Raw genomic sequence first — 16,963 nt, 5'->3', positions numbered from 1 at the left:
TTTTTTTTGCCTCTGATTTTATGAATTTAAATTGCTTATGTTTTAGTGTTGTACAATTAAGTGTTATTTTAACTATTAAATTGCTTTTTCACTTATTTTAAATTATTCCCTAGCTAGTGTATTCAAGTGCCTTTATTTTGGTTATAAGAATATTCGGAATCAGTCGTTTATCAAGTTTTTTTCTTGTTGTTGTTTTAAATAAAACTATTGAAACACCCGGGTTTTATTTAGAGGTTTATTTTTTTACAAACTTTTATTGACCTTTATTTTTATTTATCGAAATATTTATATCTTAAACTACTAAGACTTTTTTATTTTTAAGTGTACTTATTTTTGTTATTTGTTCAAAACTTCTAGCAGAAAATACCTTTAAAACTTTTTAAATGTTTCATATTAGCATTAGTCTTGGACAACATGTTAAAAGGTATACATGGTGTGCGATTCGATAACTAAAGGGCTTTTTTTGTGCACCAGGTCCTAGAATCAAATATTTTGAGCGTAATTTTTTGTCGTTCAATAAACAATATATATTTAGCTTAGAAACTTTTTAATGATTTATTTTAAAAAGTTCCATATATGTAGGACTGAAATTTGTTAGAGAAAAGTATAAATTAAACTTTTTGTTTTAATTTCAGTTTTCAACCATTTAGCTATTCAAAAATAATTACTACCTAGACTTTAAGTTTGTTTTTAGCCAGTTAGAAACAGAAATTTTTGTTTAAAACAACTACAACATGTTTTTGTAAACTTTTCAATGTTTTAACAGACCATAAACGCAATAAATTAAAAACTATTAGTATTCGCTAAACATTTACTTAAAATTCAGATACTTTATTGATAAAAACAAACTAACAATGGTATAATCATATTAAAATAAAATCAAAAAAGGTTTAATATAAAATTTATAAACACTGTTATGTTGTTCAACACGATACTTTATTGAACTATTCCTGTACGTGAGAAAAACGTTCTTATTATTGAAAAAACAGTGTTTAGTTTACAACTTATGCATCTAGTTGAAAACGAACTATGTACTAAACAAAGTCAAAATTGTTAAATGCAAAATGTGAAACATAAAGTTCATCGCAAATTAAAAAGCCACGAAAGCATTTAGTTTTTTTTCAATAAAGTAGATACTTTCGTTTAAAATTCAGCACTGTTTGTTTTTATCTGCTATACAACAACTAATCAATTCGTGATGCGTAGCTTTCGCTTAAATTTACTAATAGTAAAAAAAACAATTAATTAGTATAGTTATTAATGAGCTAAGTTTATTTATAGTTTTATAGTTTGTAAGTTTATAGTTTAATTTTCAAATTATTTTAATAACTGGTTTCTAGCTTTTAAAGTTTATTGAATTTGTTTTGTGGTAAATTTATAGTTTTTGCTATGCTTAAACTACAAGTAGATTTATTTTCTTGTATGTCATATTAAGACTTTTAACCTGAAGTAGACAAAAATAATTTTATTTTATTTCAACACGTGTTATTGTTACTAAAAATTGTTTCTTATGTTCTAGGTTCTATGTAATTTTTTCTAGGAAACTTTAATCAAAAGTTTTCTACCAATACCTTAATTTTTTCATACTAAATTATTTTTTTAACATTTACGATATTCAAAAAGATTTTTTTTTCTAAATTGTATTATGAGATAAATGTAAACTAGTCTATGAAACTAAAACAGATTAAAAAAAGTAATCGATGTTTTCATTTTCTAAAATATTGTAATTGTAAAACTAATAAAAGCCGCTAAATTGTAAATGAATTCAACTTTATTTAAGCTTTGTTGTTAGATTCTTTTCACGCTTTTTTGTGAAACGACCATTTTGTTTGAATGTGTTTCTCACAATAACAAAGGCATGCTATCTGCTTAGCAACAATAATTAACACATCAATGAACAAACAACATTGTTTGTTACAAGGAATTATAACACTTTCAGTTAGCATAGTTGATAAGTGATTTATTTTGACTTAGTTTGTAATATAACCTTTATATAATATTAAAACCATATAAATGTGAATTGTGCTTATTTGAGTTAAAATAAATTATTTGTTAAAAAAATATTTTATAATAAACTAGTTTTGTTTTGTTTTTGTGCTTTATAAAAACAACTACTTTAAACTTAACTAATTTTTTAAACTATAATTTTAAATATTACAAAAAAGGTCAAGTTTACTATAAGAAAACTATTTTTTCAAAATTTAGTCAAAGTTTTTTTTTTCCCAAGACATTTATAAATGTTTGAAGTAAGGCTTTAGAATAAATACAAACAAAACATATACTACAAAATATTTTTAGTTCTGTTTAACAGATGTATTTAAAGATCACAACTACAAAATGTTTACAAGTTGAAATGTTTTAGTTTTTTTTTTTCATTATATTTTATTGCTTTACTTACTATAAAAATTTTCCGGAACGGATAAAATACACATGAATTTAGTTTAAAAATTAGTTGTTTTTATTCTTTTTTAGTAAATAACAAACTTCTTAAAATACAAGTTTAGTTTGAATAACCACATTTAGCATAGAACAAAAAAAACTTGTATGATAAATATGTAAGCATAAGTGTATAAGACTTTAAAACTAAATTGTAAATATTTTAAACTCTATTTCAGTTTTTAAACTAAAAGTTAAAAAAAAATAAAAAAAAAATTGTGAATGTTTTTATGCTATATTTAGAAACTTTCTTAACACTCAAACGTTTGAACGCAAACAATTGTTTTAATTTACTTTATCTATTTATATCTGCTAATTTTAGGTAAAAGTTAAAAAGCAAAAAAACTAGTATAGTTAATGAAAATGTTCGATTTGAAAATGATCAAGTAGTTTTAAAAATTAGTTTTGTCAACCGGTTCAACCATACGTGTAAAAATAAAATTTAAATTAAATTAAGAAAAAAATACATCTACAAAATTCTCTCACTATCAAACAGTTAAAAAATTTATAACTTTTTAATGGAGCATATACTTAAAGGTCAGTTTTAGCTGTAAAAAAATTAAGTCAGCAATTTTTTTAAATAATTTTTTGTAATATGTCCTTATCCCTAACCTATCTAACTAAAACATATTAAAAGTTAATCAAAAAAAGTTTTTAAATAACTAAAATTAAAAGAAAAAATGAAAAAATCTTCGTATTTTTCCTAATCAGCTTTTTTTCAGCTCAGACTGACCTAAAGTAAACTTGCTATTTTTAACTATCTAGTTTTGTTAACAACTTTCTTTGTTAACGTTATTGTTTTTTAAATTCACAGTAAACTTTTATTTGAAATACTTTACTTTAACCATAAAACAAACAAATGCCCTCACTTCCGAGATTAAGGGAGGGAGGTCGCTATGCCAACGTAAACTTGAACTATGACGTAGAAGGTTTGGGGTACAGAAGGGGAGTCCCCAGAAGAACTACTAGGTCATCGGTCAGTCTTTTTTGTAGTTTAAAACTATGTAGTTTTTTGTAGTTTTGTTTTTTAATCAGTATTCTGTAATTTATTTTAAGTAACATAAATACTAAAAAAAACTTCAGGTGATAGACTTAATGTAAAGGTTTTATTTTTGGGATCGGTAAATTAATTTAAATTCATTTTAAAATACTTTTGGTGTGATATTTTTGTATTTGAGTTTTTTATTAATCCGCATTAAATCTTCAATTTGTTTCTTATTAAAATTTTATCAATATTAAAACATCAAACTTTAAAACATTCTTTTTTTAACCAAGTACTTCAATGTAATAGTTTGTTTTTACAGAGTCCATTCAGAGAAGACCGAAACCAGTTGGTAGAACAATCGTTGTTAGAAGTTACTTCAAACAGAAACTTGAACAACCTGCAGGCCAGAATCGAAGATTTAAAAGCCGAGGTTTGTTTATAACAGTTATATAAGAAAATCTAAACTAAATTATTATTTTTATCTTATCAATGTTATTTAGGTTGTGCAAAAAAAAGTTTTGTTTATCTTATCAACACTGTCAAATTTAAAAGGTCTTATACTACTTTAGTCTTTATAACAGACGAAAGAAACCACTTGGTAGTATAGTACAAATTTTTATTTAGCAGCAAACAATTCTCACTTAACAATACACATCTCATTAAATACTTTTATTGAAATTATATATTTCTACAGAACACGCAATACAGAGCAAAACTTGTATCGAAAGATGGAGAACTAGAAGAAGTGAAAGTGGAACTTCAGGAACTGAGAAACAAGTGCGTCATACAAAATAGGCTTATTGAGGTTTGTTAGAATAGTGGTATTTTATTATTTAAAGTTGATAATTTACTCGTTATTGATATAAGATAGTAATGTATAGAATTTTTATCTTTAAAAAATAATTAATGTAGGCTGAGGTTTTCAGTACTTTTTTTTACATGTAGATAAATACAGATAATTAAATACTTTTTATTCATGACAAAAAAGCTACATACAAAATTGGTAAAAGTTTACTAAAATACCTCACTTAATCAAATAAAAAAAAAAAATTTAATTGAGACTTTAAAGTTAATTAATAACTAATATAAAAAAAAAGACTTTTTTTTTTGATTGTTTCATAGAAAAAGTAAATAAACATAAGTTTTGTTATGCAGTGTTCTTACCTAACTGTTTTAGTAAATAAAATAGTTCTCTATATGATATAAATCAAGTTTTTTTTTAAATATATTGATATGTTTACAGACACTTCAAGAAGAAGCAGATATTTTAAAACAGGATAAAGTTACTGCAAGAGATGAAGAAAATTTACAATTAGCAGAAAATGAAAAAAGAGTCAGGTCCGTGTGTTTTGAATTTTTTAAATTGTTTAGTAAGCGTTTATATCTATTTGTTTGTTCGTATGAGCCTATTGCATAAAAAAATGATATGAAACATATTTTAGTCAAAAAATTTCTTCAAACTAAGAACTATTTCATTTGAAAAATGTTTTTTGTTAATTTTCAAATTATTAAATTAATATTTAAATAAATTTCGATTAAACAGTGTGTTAAATGTGTTTCTAAATAAAAAAATAGTTTTTTAGTTATCAAGACTTTAAGTGTCTAATGGGCTATAAAACGTTTTCTATATTGACAATTAAAAAATAAATAACACTTTATCAAAAAAAAAAAAAAAACATATTTGTTTACATTACTCATTAATAATTTGTAGTACTATAACTTAGTCAAAAGAGTATTTAATTTATAGTTGTACAAATATTTTCGCTTACATTTTGTTATATTTGACCAACTTTTATGGTAACCTAAGTAACTTAGCAACTTTATGTATCAAGTATAAACTTTTGTATAAAATCTTTTCTTTAATTAAACAATTTATTTTTAAAGATAACATTTAAATAGTAATTTAAAATGAATTGATCGTTTCTATAATTTGCAACTTTCTTAAAAAATGTATTAATATTTTTTTCACTACTCTCCCAGCAGATACAAAATAGTAAATTTGGATACATTTTGTTTATTTTACACTTTTTTACTTTGTTATAACAGCTTTTACACAAACATAACTAAAGGCACAAACATTGCCAATCCCTAAAATCGCTTATTATGATACTTTACCATGTTACTAGCTATAATGATTACAAAGTAAGGCTGCTTAAAATAACTTAAAATAATATTACTTCATAGTAAATTTATATTTGTTATTCAAAACGCTAATTCGACCAATTTATTAACAAAATATATTATTAGAATTTGTGACTAAAAGATTACTTACTTTAATGGTAATAATAACTTTTTATTACAATCCTAATTATTAGATAGGATCAAAATGAAAAATTTTTTGTTGCTGTAAAACTATACGTTTTTACTTTCAAGTACAATTAACTGTTTTAATAAATTTTCAATTTTGTCAGATTTTGTACTTAATATTTCTAAACGTTTTGCAAATCTTAAACTTACTATTTTAAGTTGAGAACATATAGAAACTAAATTTTTACTTATTTCCTTATGAAATTAATTTATATTGTATAAATAGCAACGATGCACTGATATAAATAAAATAGTTATTCGTATATGCTTTTCTAAAGTTAATAACAATATTTAAAAAACAAGAATGGTAATTATAAAATTGACTTTTAATTCATGTCTTTTGAAAAATTAAGCAAGTATTTTTTTTATGTTTTCCTTAGTTACTTTTGTCCTAACCTTTTTGTTGTTTACAAAAAACTCACAATTGACTTTATTTCCATTAAATGACAGTTTGAAAATACTTTTTCACAATATTCACCACCTCAATTATTTTAGTGTTTTCCTCCTATTTATTACCCTCTTTTCACCTTTGTTATTTTGTTTCTTAAAGCATGTTTCTCTGATTTACTTACTTAATACATCCTATTTTAAAAGTTTTCTTTTAACCAAATTATATTTTTGTATAGTATTTATCTATTTAATTTCAGAAAAAGCACATTTCTGCTCAACTTATTTTTACTTTTTTTTGTAATGATGTTCTACAACTGTTTAAATTTAGTTTTTCACCTCAATTTTAAATTCAGGAAGTACCTGGTAGAAAAGGAGGAGGCGAGAAACAAGGCGTCAACTTACAAGGAGAAACTCTTCGGAGTGCTGGTACAAATAGGGGATTCCCTCAAATTGAATGTTGAAAACGGGAGTGTTGAGGGAGCAACAGAGAAAATTATCAACAAAGTTTGCTTAAACTTTTGTTTTTATATTTATTGCAATATTTTTATTGTAACCCGTTAAACTACTTCTTTTTAATACTTTATTTTTGTGCACATTAAACGTCAAACGAATAAATTAATACCAAAGATTGTTCTAATAATAGGTTTAGAATTGTTGCTATTTTCAAGACATTCTGTTTTGGTAATTTTAAAGGTTACTTCATGTAAACAAACAAATCATAAAATGTTCTACGACATGTACTAAACTTTTGATATTAAGATCTACTTTGCTATAAAAGGAATCAAAATAGTTGAGCACATCAAAAAGTCTAATTTGATTTAACGAGCTTCTTTAAAATCCTTAAATTTTTTTATCTTAAACAATGTAAGCCCACAAGATTTGGTTATTTGAAAAGCATTTTTTAGTTTCTTTTTTTCTTAACAAACTCATTTGTTTGAAGTTAATTATTTAAAAACCCAAATAACAATCGTTACAAGTATCTTATTCATTAACAAAGTTTCATTAGTTTAAATTAGCATATGCAAGTTTATTTAATAGTGTTTAACTCAAACTTATATAGTTAATAATTTTAAACTATCATAAAAGTAAAACTGTTAATTATTTAAATACAAAAAGTACTTATTGGTTGTATATAGTGCTTAATTTATAAGATAAGGCCTTATATTTTTTGTTTACTTATCTATTTCTTTAATTAGTTTAAAGCAAGCCTTTTCTTCTCACGTTTTAGCAAAATATCCAGTGAAAATTTATATTTTTAAAGTTTAGAAATATTTTGATTACAGAAAATGAGTATTTAAACGAATTGAAAGCTTTACAATCCACTGTTTATCTTACTAACGCTCAATCACTGATAAGCTTATCATAAAATATTAAAACGTTAATTCACTTTTTTTTTTTACTTTTTACATTTAACCAACCTCAGTAAACAATACTGATATCTCCCCTTAACAGATATCGGACTTGTGCAAGGAGCATTCGATTGCGGTGAAGAAGGTGACGAGGATGGAGGACACATTGGACGCTCAGGACGCGCACACCAAGGCGAGCAGGGAGACGATCATGAGGCTGGTGAAGGAGATGGAGAAGGAACAGAAGATCAGTGTGGAGAGCGGGGATAAAGTGAGAGAACTCGAGCAGGTGTGTTGAAACACTTGTATGTATATGTATAGTTGTAAATTTTTCGGAAACAGTAGAAGAGGTAGGTTATCATCTTGTAGTAGGTAAAAAAGTACAAAAGCTAAGTGTTGGGAGTAACGGGAACTTAAGAGAATAGAATAAGTCGTAATGACTAGGTAAACGTATTTTACCTTTTAGTGTATTTATCCAGTAGTATCATAAAAGAATTTGTTAGTGATTTTAGTGATGAACGGAAAGAGTTAGAGAATCGGTATAAAATATATCTGTTGCATGTATGGTACATATATACAATGTGGATAGAAAGATATGAGTATCACGTTACAACAAACTGATAAATTTATTTACTCATTTGCTTCATATATCAGTAAGATCAGAGGTTGAGCGTCAAAAGGGTGAAAAAGTAGAGGAGATGTTTTAATAAAGGTATCACTGAAAAAAATTTAAAATGTATAAATGTAGTTTTATTAGCCCGTAAGTTTTGAGGTTTTTCCTAAACGAAATATCGATAACATTAACTTTAAATCTATTTATCTAACAGGAGCTGAACGAGATCTCAATGAACAAGGACAAGTTATCAGATGAAAACGAGGATCTGAGAGTCAGGATGAGGGAAGGAGATAAATTATTAGCAACGTGTCAGGATGAACTCGATCATTATAGGGAGAAAGTTAGTTTTGTTTCTCTAAATAAATTTGTTTGTTGTATATATGCTGACTAATTATTTGCAACTTGTCAAGATAACTATATTGGGTTTTATTTGTTTGTTACTATTGTGAAGGTCAAAACTTAACTATTGAACTCTAATCTAGTTTCAAACCTTTAAAAAGATTTCAAAGTCATCTTGAAAAGTTTTAAAAAAATATTTAATACTGACTACTTTTTTTTAGGCAAAGACCTACCAAGACGATGCGGACAAAATAGAAGTGGAAAGAAATGTGTATAGGAGGGACTTGGAACTGTTCAAAAGTTCTATTGCAAAAGTTTGTTTTGTTTTACTTAGTATTAATCGGTTTACTTTTTAATTAATACGCTTTGAAATACTTTTGCTTAACTAATTCAAATACTCAAATAAATGCTATTAAATAAAAACAATTACAATTAAATATCACTTCAGAAGTTTTTATTTTTCAAACAGATACTGGGCTGCGAAGAATGCGAATCAAGTCTCCATGATTCAGTTTTGAAAGATAAAATAAGAGAGCTCATTTCGAGTGAAAATATAAGGAAACATGTGAGTTTGTACTATTTGTTTTAAAGTGTTTGCTTAGGTTTAAAAAATTGCATAGTTTTCAATTTCTTAAGCATACAAAAACAAAAGTTATTTTTAACATGAGTTTTACAGTTATATGAAAAAATAAACTTTAAGCTATTTTTAATCAAGTTCAAAACAAAGTGTTTATTTAGAATTTAGAACTATTATCTAAATATTACTAAATCATTTGAATCTTTAAGGTAAAACTTTTTAGTAATAGCCCTACAAAGGTATTATTTAATAAAAATATATATAATGAAACATATCGACAAGCAAGCTTAATATAAAAAAGTTAAAATTTGTAAAAAATATTTACATACATAACACTTTTGAAAATCAAAATCCGATAAAGTTGTAAACTTATATATGTACTAGAACAATACACATTTGTAGTAGCGTAAGGCGTTCTTTTGAGTGCCATTGAGACCTTGTTAACTTTTGTCAAGTGTTTCAAACAATGAATGAAGAGACAATAACAATTGTAACTGATTTTTAGGTACTCTAAAAGAATTTTCTCATTAGCTTTTTATCAAAAAATAAATTTGAAAACTTATTTCTGTGTTTAGATAAATCTTTGTTATACACTTTATAATATTTTAATTTAGGCATCAATATAAACATATAGAAAATTAGTTTTTGAAGCATAGTTTAACTTGTAATCTTATTATATATTATATAATATGTATAAATAATATAATATAAATCTTTATTTATATAAAAATGATAATTGTCTTTAAATTTATGTCAATTCTAGCTTAATTAATATTACCATAGCTTTTAATAGAAATAAAATTTTAGTATTTTCTAATTCATGGTTAATCAAGTACACCTAGAACTTATAACAATACATATTATATAAATAAAGATATAAATGGTATCCATTATTCTCTCCAGGAGATCAGCGGACTGGAAGGAGAAATTGATGACCTGAGGAAGAAGGTGAAGTACCAGGAAGATCTTTATCAGAACGCAGTGTACGACCTTAAGCAGGTGGAGAGGAGCAATGAGCAGACGGATCAGAGGATCAGGGATCTGGAAGACGATCTCGCGTCAGGAGATGTACTCAGGGACACACTCAGGAGTGACAGGACCAAGGTATTTTGTAATATTTTGCACTAAATGATTTCATAACTGTAAATTATAAGTAATAAATAAGTACTAGAAAACGTCAATGCTTTTATTTTAACATTTTATTTAATCTTGCGTCGAGAGGTGTGCCGAGGGATACACTCGGAAGTGACCGAACTAAGGTTAAGAACAATATTAAAATATGGTTTAGCTATTGCTGTATGCTGTATAAGTATATGGGTATGTAAGCTTAATATTAAGTTATTTGGAAGAGGATCTTGCGTCACGAGATGTGTTAAGGGATACGCTCAGACCTGACAGTTAAGGTTGATTTTGAGATAAAAAATAATAACTTAATGAAAGATTAAGTTAGATAAGCAAATACTGCTGGTGTTAAAAAACTAAGCAAAAATTATTAATAATTCAAATGCAAGTTTTTAGAGTATTGATATAAAACTATTTCATTTTGCATAATTAAATGCGTGGTCTAGAAACTACGACTCTTAGACTTAAAAATAGTCATATAAAATACTACGTGATTATAAACATCAAAATTTGTCGGGTATAAAGAAAAAAAACGTTAACCATTGCTGCTTTAATTTAATAGATCCCAAAATTATGAAATCAATATCACCCAATTTGAAGAAAAACAATTATTTTAAAGGTTTCTTACCAATATTTGTTATCCAAACGTTGGCGATAATGTTTCAAGTCTTTAAAGTGTTCCTTTTGTACAAAAATTGAAGTTTAAGTTGAAAAATTCCATTAAAAGTTCTTGGAGAAACTTTTTAAACTTAAACAGCTGTTTCGGTTTCTTTATTTCTCAGCAACGATTTTTTTAAAGATATATAAGAATTGCGGTCATTAACCCTAACAACTTAATTTTGGAGCAATGTCACCCAACATGGAAAACCATTTATTTAGATGAGAAAAATGTTTTAAGCAAACTATTTTAAATATAAACTGTAAAATTTAAATTCGGATTAAAAAAGAGTTAATTAACTTTTCCAAACAGTACGTGAAGTTCTTGGAAGAGATGGCTGACGCTATGAAGGTTGGAGAAGCTCTCATGGAGATGGGACACACCTTCGACACAGATGTCCTGATTGCCCGGGCCAACCAACTGGTCAAGTTGGAAGGACAAGCGCTGATGGACAAGACTTCGTCGAACCTGCAACTAAGAAAACAGGTTTGTTGTGTTATACTTTGTGTTAAAATTGAGTGTTATATTTTTAATTTATGGTTGATAAAATTCTTCGAATCTGCAAAAAAAAAGTTAGTCGAGATAAATTGCATATTTAGAAAAATCAAAATCTTTACTAGATTTGCGATTTTAAACTAAAAAAATTATTTTAAGTAGCAATTAAATTAAGCAGTTGAAACCTTTGCTGACAAACAAATGTGAGAATATTAGATTTGATGCTGCAATTATTTTAATAAGATTCAAACAGAAGTATTATTCACATGTTTAAATATAGGTATTTCTCAACAGATTAAGCAATTGAAAGATAAATTGAAAAACAAGGAGCTTCACTTGGAACTGACGCAGAAGAAGACTGCAGATCTCGTAGAGAAAGATAAAATGAGAACAGCGCTGGCCATTGACAGGGATGATGCAATAGTGCAGGTATAATCAATATAATTATTATACATAAAATTTATTGGCTTTATTTAACTTGTAAACAAAATGTCACCAGTAAATATGAAGATTTAATTAACTATATATTTGTAAATTAACATGCTGGCTATTGACAGAGACGATGCTATATTGCAGGTTTAATGAGTTATTAATAGTTATGAGTGATTTAGTAAATACAATACTTTTTTTTCTCCTAAAGTTTTTTAAATTAGTTAAGTGTTGTGAAGGAGAAATTTTTTAGTTTTTTAGTTTTTTGTATTTGGTTTCATACTTATATAATTTTTATTACTTTTGTTTACTTATATATACTGTTTATCTGTTTGTTTCAAAAACTATGGATAAAACTGGTATTTTTAGGTGTAGCAACTTCAGCACAAAATATTAAAAACATATTTTTAGGTGCAGAAACTCCAGCACAAAGTTGAAAGGTTGCAATCACAGTTGGGAAATTCCCGTTTAAAAAACACCGAACTTAAGGCTGATCTTTCAGATACTAATGAACTGAAGGTTTTGTTTTTATTTAAAATTAAATTTAACCTTCTTTAATATTAGAAAAGTTGTATTTATTTATATTCTCGTTTTAAATGCACCAAATTTAATGCCGATCTTTTCGATACTAATGAAACGAAGATTTCGTTGTTATTTTGAAAATAGTTTAATTTTATTTTTCACTTAAAACTAATCAGCTTTATCAATATTTTTAAGTTTATGTTTATTTAGTTAACACCAAACGTTGTTATTATTAGTTAACTGAAGACATTACATTACTTGTGAAAATTTATAGGCTTTTGTACACTATAATGACCTATATACAAACTACAAGTTTACCCTTTATATCGAATTCATATAATTGTCATATACTACATAGCTTTAAATTTAAGTATATGTATCTGTTAATATCGCTAACAGCTACATTTTAGATTATAAACCTTTTCGTGGCTTTCTGCTCATTACCAAAAATTACTCAAGCGTGAAACTTTAAGTTAAGTCAGTTATTCAGTGTTCAAAAGTACCTATTTTGTAACAACTTTGATGTATTTACAAAAGGAAAACAGGTGCAAACAATACTTCTCGTATCCACTTCTTAAAACTTATATTTTTCTAACTATTTAATAAGTTTATTAACTGTTTTATCGAGACTTTCCATTCATACAGGTGCTGACAATCGAGCAAAAGCAGAAAATCGACGAACTTCTATCAACGATCGCCAAGCTTGCGGAGAAGAAGGAAGCTACCACTTACAAATTATCAAGCACCAAAGACATGCTGAAGGACACGTGCGAGTCGATGGTCAAGTCGGAGGAGCAGTACAAGTTGCAGCTGGGAGCAGTCACCGATGATCTCAAGTCGACAAAGCAGGCACTTGATGAAGTTGGAATCAGAGAAAAACAGGTTTGTGTGATACTGAAAAATTCATTTTATGCTTTTTTTTAAGTTATATAAGTTTTCCAGTATTTAAATTTAATAGAAAAAATGTTTATGTTAGGAAAAACATGTTTGCTTGAATTATTTTATAATTAGTGTAAAAATGTATAACTTGAAAATTTAGCCAGATTGGTCTGTATCCATCATAGTACAATTACGTACAACATTTTTTATCAAAAATTTTAGTTTAACCTAGTAACGTACTTAAGTAAATCAAAACTTGCTAAAAGTGAGTAAAATACTTAACATCTCAGTAGGCCAAATGACCTTTTTAACTTTGTTTTTGCCTAATTCATAGTGCAACTATATTATTCTAACAAAAAAACTAATTTTGATTGTTATCTTATTCTCTATCATTTAATAAGTTTTGACGCAGACAAAATATCAAACAATTATTTTTTCTTCTATAAACGTACCTCGAAGTAAATAATTATAATTTATCTTAGTTTCTAAAATGTTGTCACTTATCTATTAGAGATAGGTTAACTACTTTTACTTAAAAACCTGATAAGTATTTTTTCTGTTAATTTCATTTATCCAAAAATGCCACGAAGCTTTTTTACTTTGATTGTTATTAATTTTATAAATTATAACTTTTATGCATTCAAATTAACAGTTACTGGATTTCTAAGCCACAGTTCAAAATTTGTTTTTTAATTTTTAATTTTATCACTCAGTTACTGGACTTCCGAGCAGTTATCGCCAAGATGCTGTCGCTAGACGTCGCCACGCTCTCAATCCCCGATTACGAAATTATCAGCCGGTTGGAGGCGCTGTTGCGTAACCACCACGCCACCGTGGCAACCACCCACCACCTGAACGCGCCCCTCGTTGCCATGGACCCCAGGTTCGTCAAAGGGTACGCGGTTGGAGGGCCACCAGCGGTCGGGGAGCACCTTTACAGGAGGAGACCGGCCAGCCCCACAAGGATCGGCAGCCCCAAGAGATATTGAAAGTCAAAATAAAGTACCCTAGTTAAACGTTAGTTTATAAGTTTTTTTTTTCTGAAAAAAAACAAATATTTTATGAAAAACCAGTGATTAAATATAAATTTTAGTATTTTTTTTAAAGATGGTTTAAATAACCCATAAGGACTAAATCTCTAACAAATACTATTTTAGTACATTTCAGTTTTATTTAAATGTTTTTAAAAACTTATTTACTTTGAACAAACAATTTTTTTGACTTTTCTATCTCATTAGTTGTAAACCACGGTGATCCTATTTAACGAACTATTTTTTCTTGAACTTTTGAATTTCTTTTGAAAGTTCATTTCGTCAAAAATAACACTATTCTCCACATTAATAGTTTTCTAACAGAAAATACTAAGCTTAAAAAGTAAACTACACTAGTTAAATCAAAAATGTTTTTCGTATTGAAAAACAAATTAAAATTGTAGTTAAAAATTAAAATAGGATTAAGTTTTCTTAATCAAAATAACTTATTTGTAAATAAATAACTTTATATTCTACTAATACCCAAACTTCACTTTGTTTTCAAAAAATTAATGGTGAATCATTTTTTACTTTCTATATTTTGTTTAGTATTCAAAACATTTTTTTGTGTTTTAGTAATCTACTGTTACTTTTTGTACCACCTTCAAACCTGTTTTAGATTTTTAAACTCTTAATTAATTAAATCCTAGTCGTTTTACATCTTTAACTGTTACTTTTATTAACCACAGTAATTAAAATTATGTTTTTTTACTTTTTTACCACAAATCCCTTTATTCTTATAATTAAATTTTATTTTTGAGTGTTAATTTCTCAAGCATATTTCTATACTGTGCAAATTATTTTGAAAGATTTTAGCCAAATAAATTAGTCTGCCGTAATTGGTCCATACTGTGTGTTTGCATTTTGAATAAAGTTGTGAAAAATTATTAGTGTTTTCAATTAATATGTTTTAGAAATATATGTGTTAGAACAACAAGTGTTTTCTTAATTAACATTATAGGCAGTTTGACACTTCTAAGTCTTACATTTGTTTCCTATTATTAAGTACTTGAAAATTTACTTACTTATGTTGTCCAACACATCGGTCGTCAAACTGCGGCCCCCAACGCTAAAATTTGCGGCCAGCGGGGTATTTCTTAGCTAATACCATACTTTTTTAAAATAATCATAATAAAAGGTTTCGTAAGACTTAGAATTCGGCTCTTAGTTCAATAAATAGTATTTATTAGTGCTCTATTATTGCTTGTTTTATCCTTTTTTTGTTATAATAATATTTTTATAGTGATTATTACAATATATTAATATATTTTTTCTAAATAGTGAGGCCCGAGAGCAATTTTTTCTACGACCCGTGATCTAACACAACAATGAGTGAGCTAAAATAAAACAGCAACTGTATTTATAAAGTTGAATTATGCAAAATTGTATCCAAAAATGTTAAGACTTTAACTTAAAATTGAACAACGTTTCTAAACGGTTAGACAGTAATTAAGTTCTTCTTAGACTTGACATATTGAAACATTAATTAAATGGAATTAGTAGAACTAAAAATGTTTTTTTTTGGAGTTCGCTTTTCTAGCCTGATATTAAACCGTTCACTTTCAACTGTTAAAAGCAGAGTATTATATAAAACAGTTTTAAGTTATCAATCATGTCAGGGGCCGGCAAACCGCGCAACCAAAACATTTGAGACCAAATGCAACCCTCAAAGCTAAATTCTGCGGCCGCGAAATACTTTTCAGCTCAAAACATATATTTTAAAAAACGATAATGAGCAAAAAGTTTTCTGTTAAAAATATAAAATTAGCTATTAAATTAGTATTTACTAATTGCTATAGCAATACTACAGCTCATTTTTATACAATTTTTGTTTAAATGGTGTTTTTATATTGACTACAACAAATATTTTGAAGTAATTGGGCCCGCGAAAGACTTTACCTTAAACAGTGCGGACAGCAAGTAAATTCTAGGAAAATGGACCTGCGACGTATAAAGGGCTGCCGACCCCTGTTCTACCTAACATTGACGTACAATTTTAAACAGGTCGGGCAGCTAGTTATTTTATTAATAATAATGTATTAATAGTTAGTAAACATAGTTGATACTAAGTTAACACTTTTCATCAAATATGAAGGTAAAAGTATTTAGATATGTAAGTCGTTATTGATGTTAATTAAAAACTTTTTAAATCATATTCTTTCTAAAAATAAAAAATATTACAATAACTAAAACTTTAATTATCTAAATATACATCATAAAACACGAAGAAGGTCAGATTGTAAAATCATTTTGCCTTTTTCTACAACGTGTTTGTATTCATAATATTACAATGCAATACCAAAAACAAGCTTTTACTTTACCACAAATTTTTCAGACACATGAAAAAAACTGTGAGTTTTCTACATTACTATAATTATATACATTATTTATTGTTAACTACGAAACTGTTCTATATAACTTCTTCCTAATAAAAAAAATGTGTTTAAACTGATAGTTGGTTAACTTCAACCACAGCAGAAAATTTCGGATAAGTTGGTCTACCTTTTAAAATTCTTCAATATTTTCAATTAGTTCCGGCTGAAAATAATAATGTTTCAAACTTAAATTTGATTTAATGTTCTTTATATATAGCCTACATAAACTTTAAATTGTTTACTACAAAACTTTTATTAAAACAAGATTAAGCAAGATATCATTTGTAAATAATTTTTATACATAAAAGCCCTATTAACTACAAAACTGCTATATATAACTTTTAAAAAACTTTAGTTGCTTAAAAAAATAAATGTACCTTAGTTATAATAGAAGGAACAGCAGTAAAACTAATGTCAGTTTTCGTTGTATCTCCATGAGCCAACCCACCTGAA

The 16,963-nt window shown here is 26.7% G+C and overlaps 1 protein-coding gene across 1 annotated transcript; it reads left to right on the top strand.

The window, feature by feature from the left end:
• The first annotated feature begins 3,295 nt into the window (after positions 1–3,295).
• LOC145833613 (coiled-coil domain-containing protein 170-like) lies at positions 3,296–14,347 on the top strand. Its single transcript, XM_082940766.1, has 15 exons — positions 3,296–3,412; positions 3,741–3,851; positions 4,116–4,226; positions 4,665–4,759; positions 6,472–6,622; positions 7,571–7,756; positions 8,295–8,423; positions 8,644–8,736; positions 8,892–8,987; positions 9,903–10,103; positions 11,092–11,265; positions 11,569–11,703; positions 12,115–12,222; positions 12,871–13,107; positions 13,818–14,347. Exons 1-15 carry the CDS (start codon positions 3,296–3,298, stop codon positions 14,091–14,093), a joined length of 2,220 nt encoding a protein of 739 aa, XP_082796892.1. The 3' UTR covers positions 14,094–14,347.
• Positions 14,348–16,963: the final 2,616 nt, after the last annotated feature.

The sequence above is a fragment of the Thalia democratica genome, chromosome 4 (assembly GCF_965202585.1).
Source record: "Thalia democratica chromosome 4, ktThaDemo2.hap1.1, whole genome shotgun sequence".
NCBI lineage: Eukaryota > Metazoa > Chordata > Thaliacea > Salpida > Salpidae > Thalia > Thalia democratica.
The sequence above is the reverse complement of the archived record's forward strand: the minus strand, read 5'-3'. Positions and strand labels throughout refer to the sequence as shown.

Excerpts from the sequence above, each read along its gene's own strand:
- LOC145833613 (XM_082940766.1), top strand. The coding sequence starts at position 3,296 with ATGCCCTCACTTCCGAGATTAAGGGAGGGAGGTCGCTATGCCAACGTA. Across the intron at positions 3,852-4,115 it reads TCGAAGATTTAAAAGCCGAG|AACACGCAATACAGAGCAAA; the intron begins GTTTGTTTATAA and ends ATATTTCTACAG. Across the intron at positions 7,757-8,294 it reads AAGTGAGAGAACTCGAGCAG|GAGCTGAACGAGATCTCAAT; the intron begins GTGTGTTGAAAC and ends TTTATCTAACAG.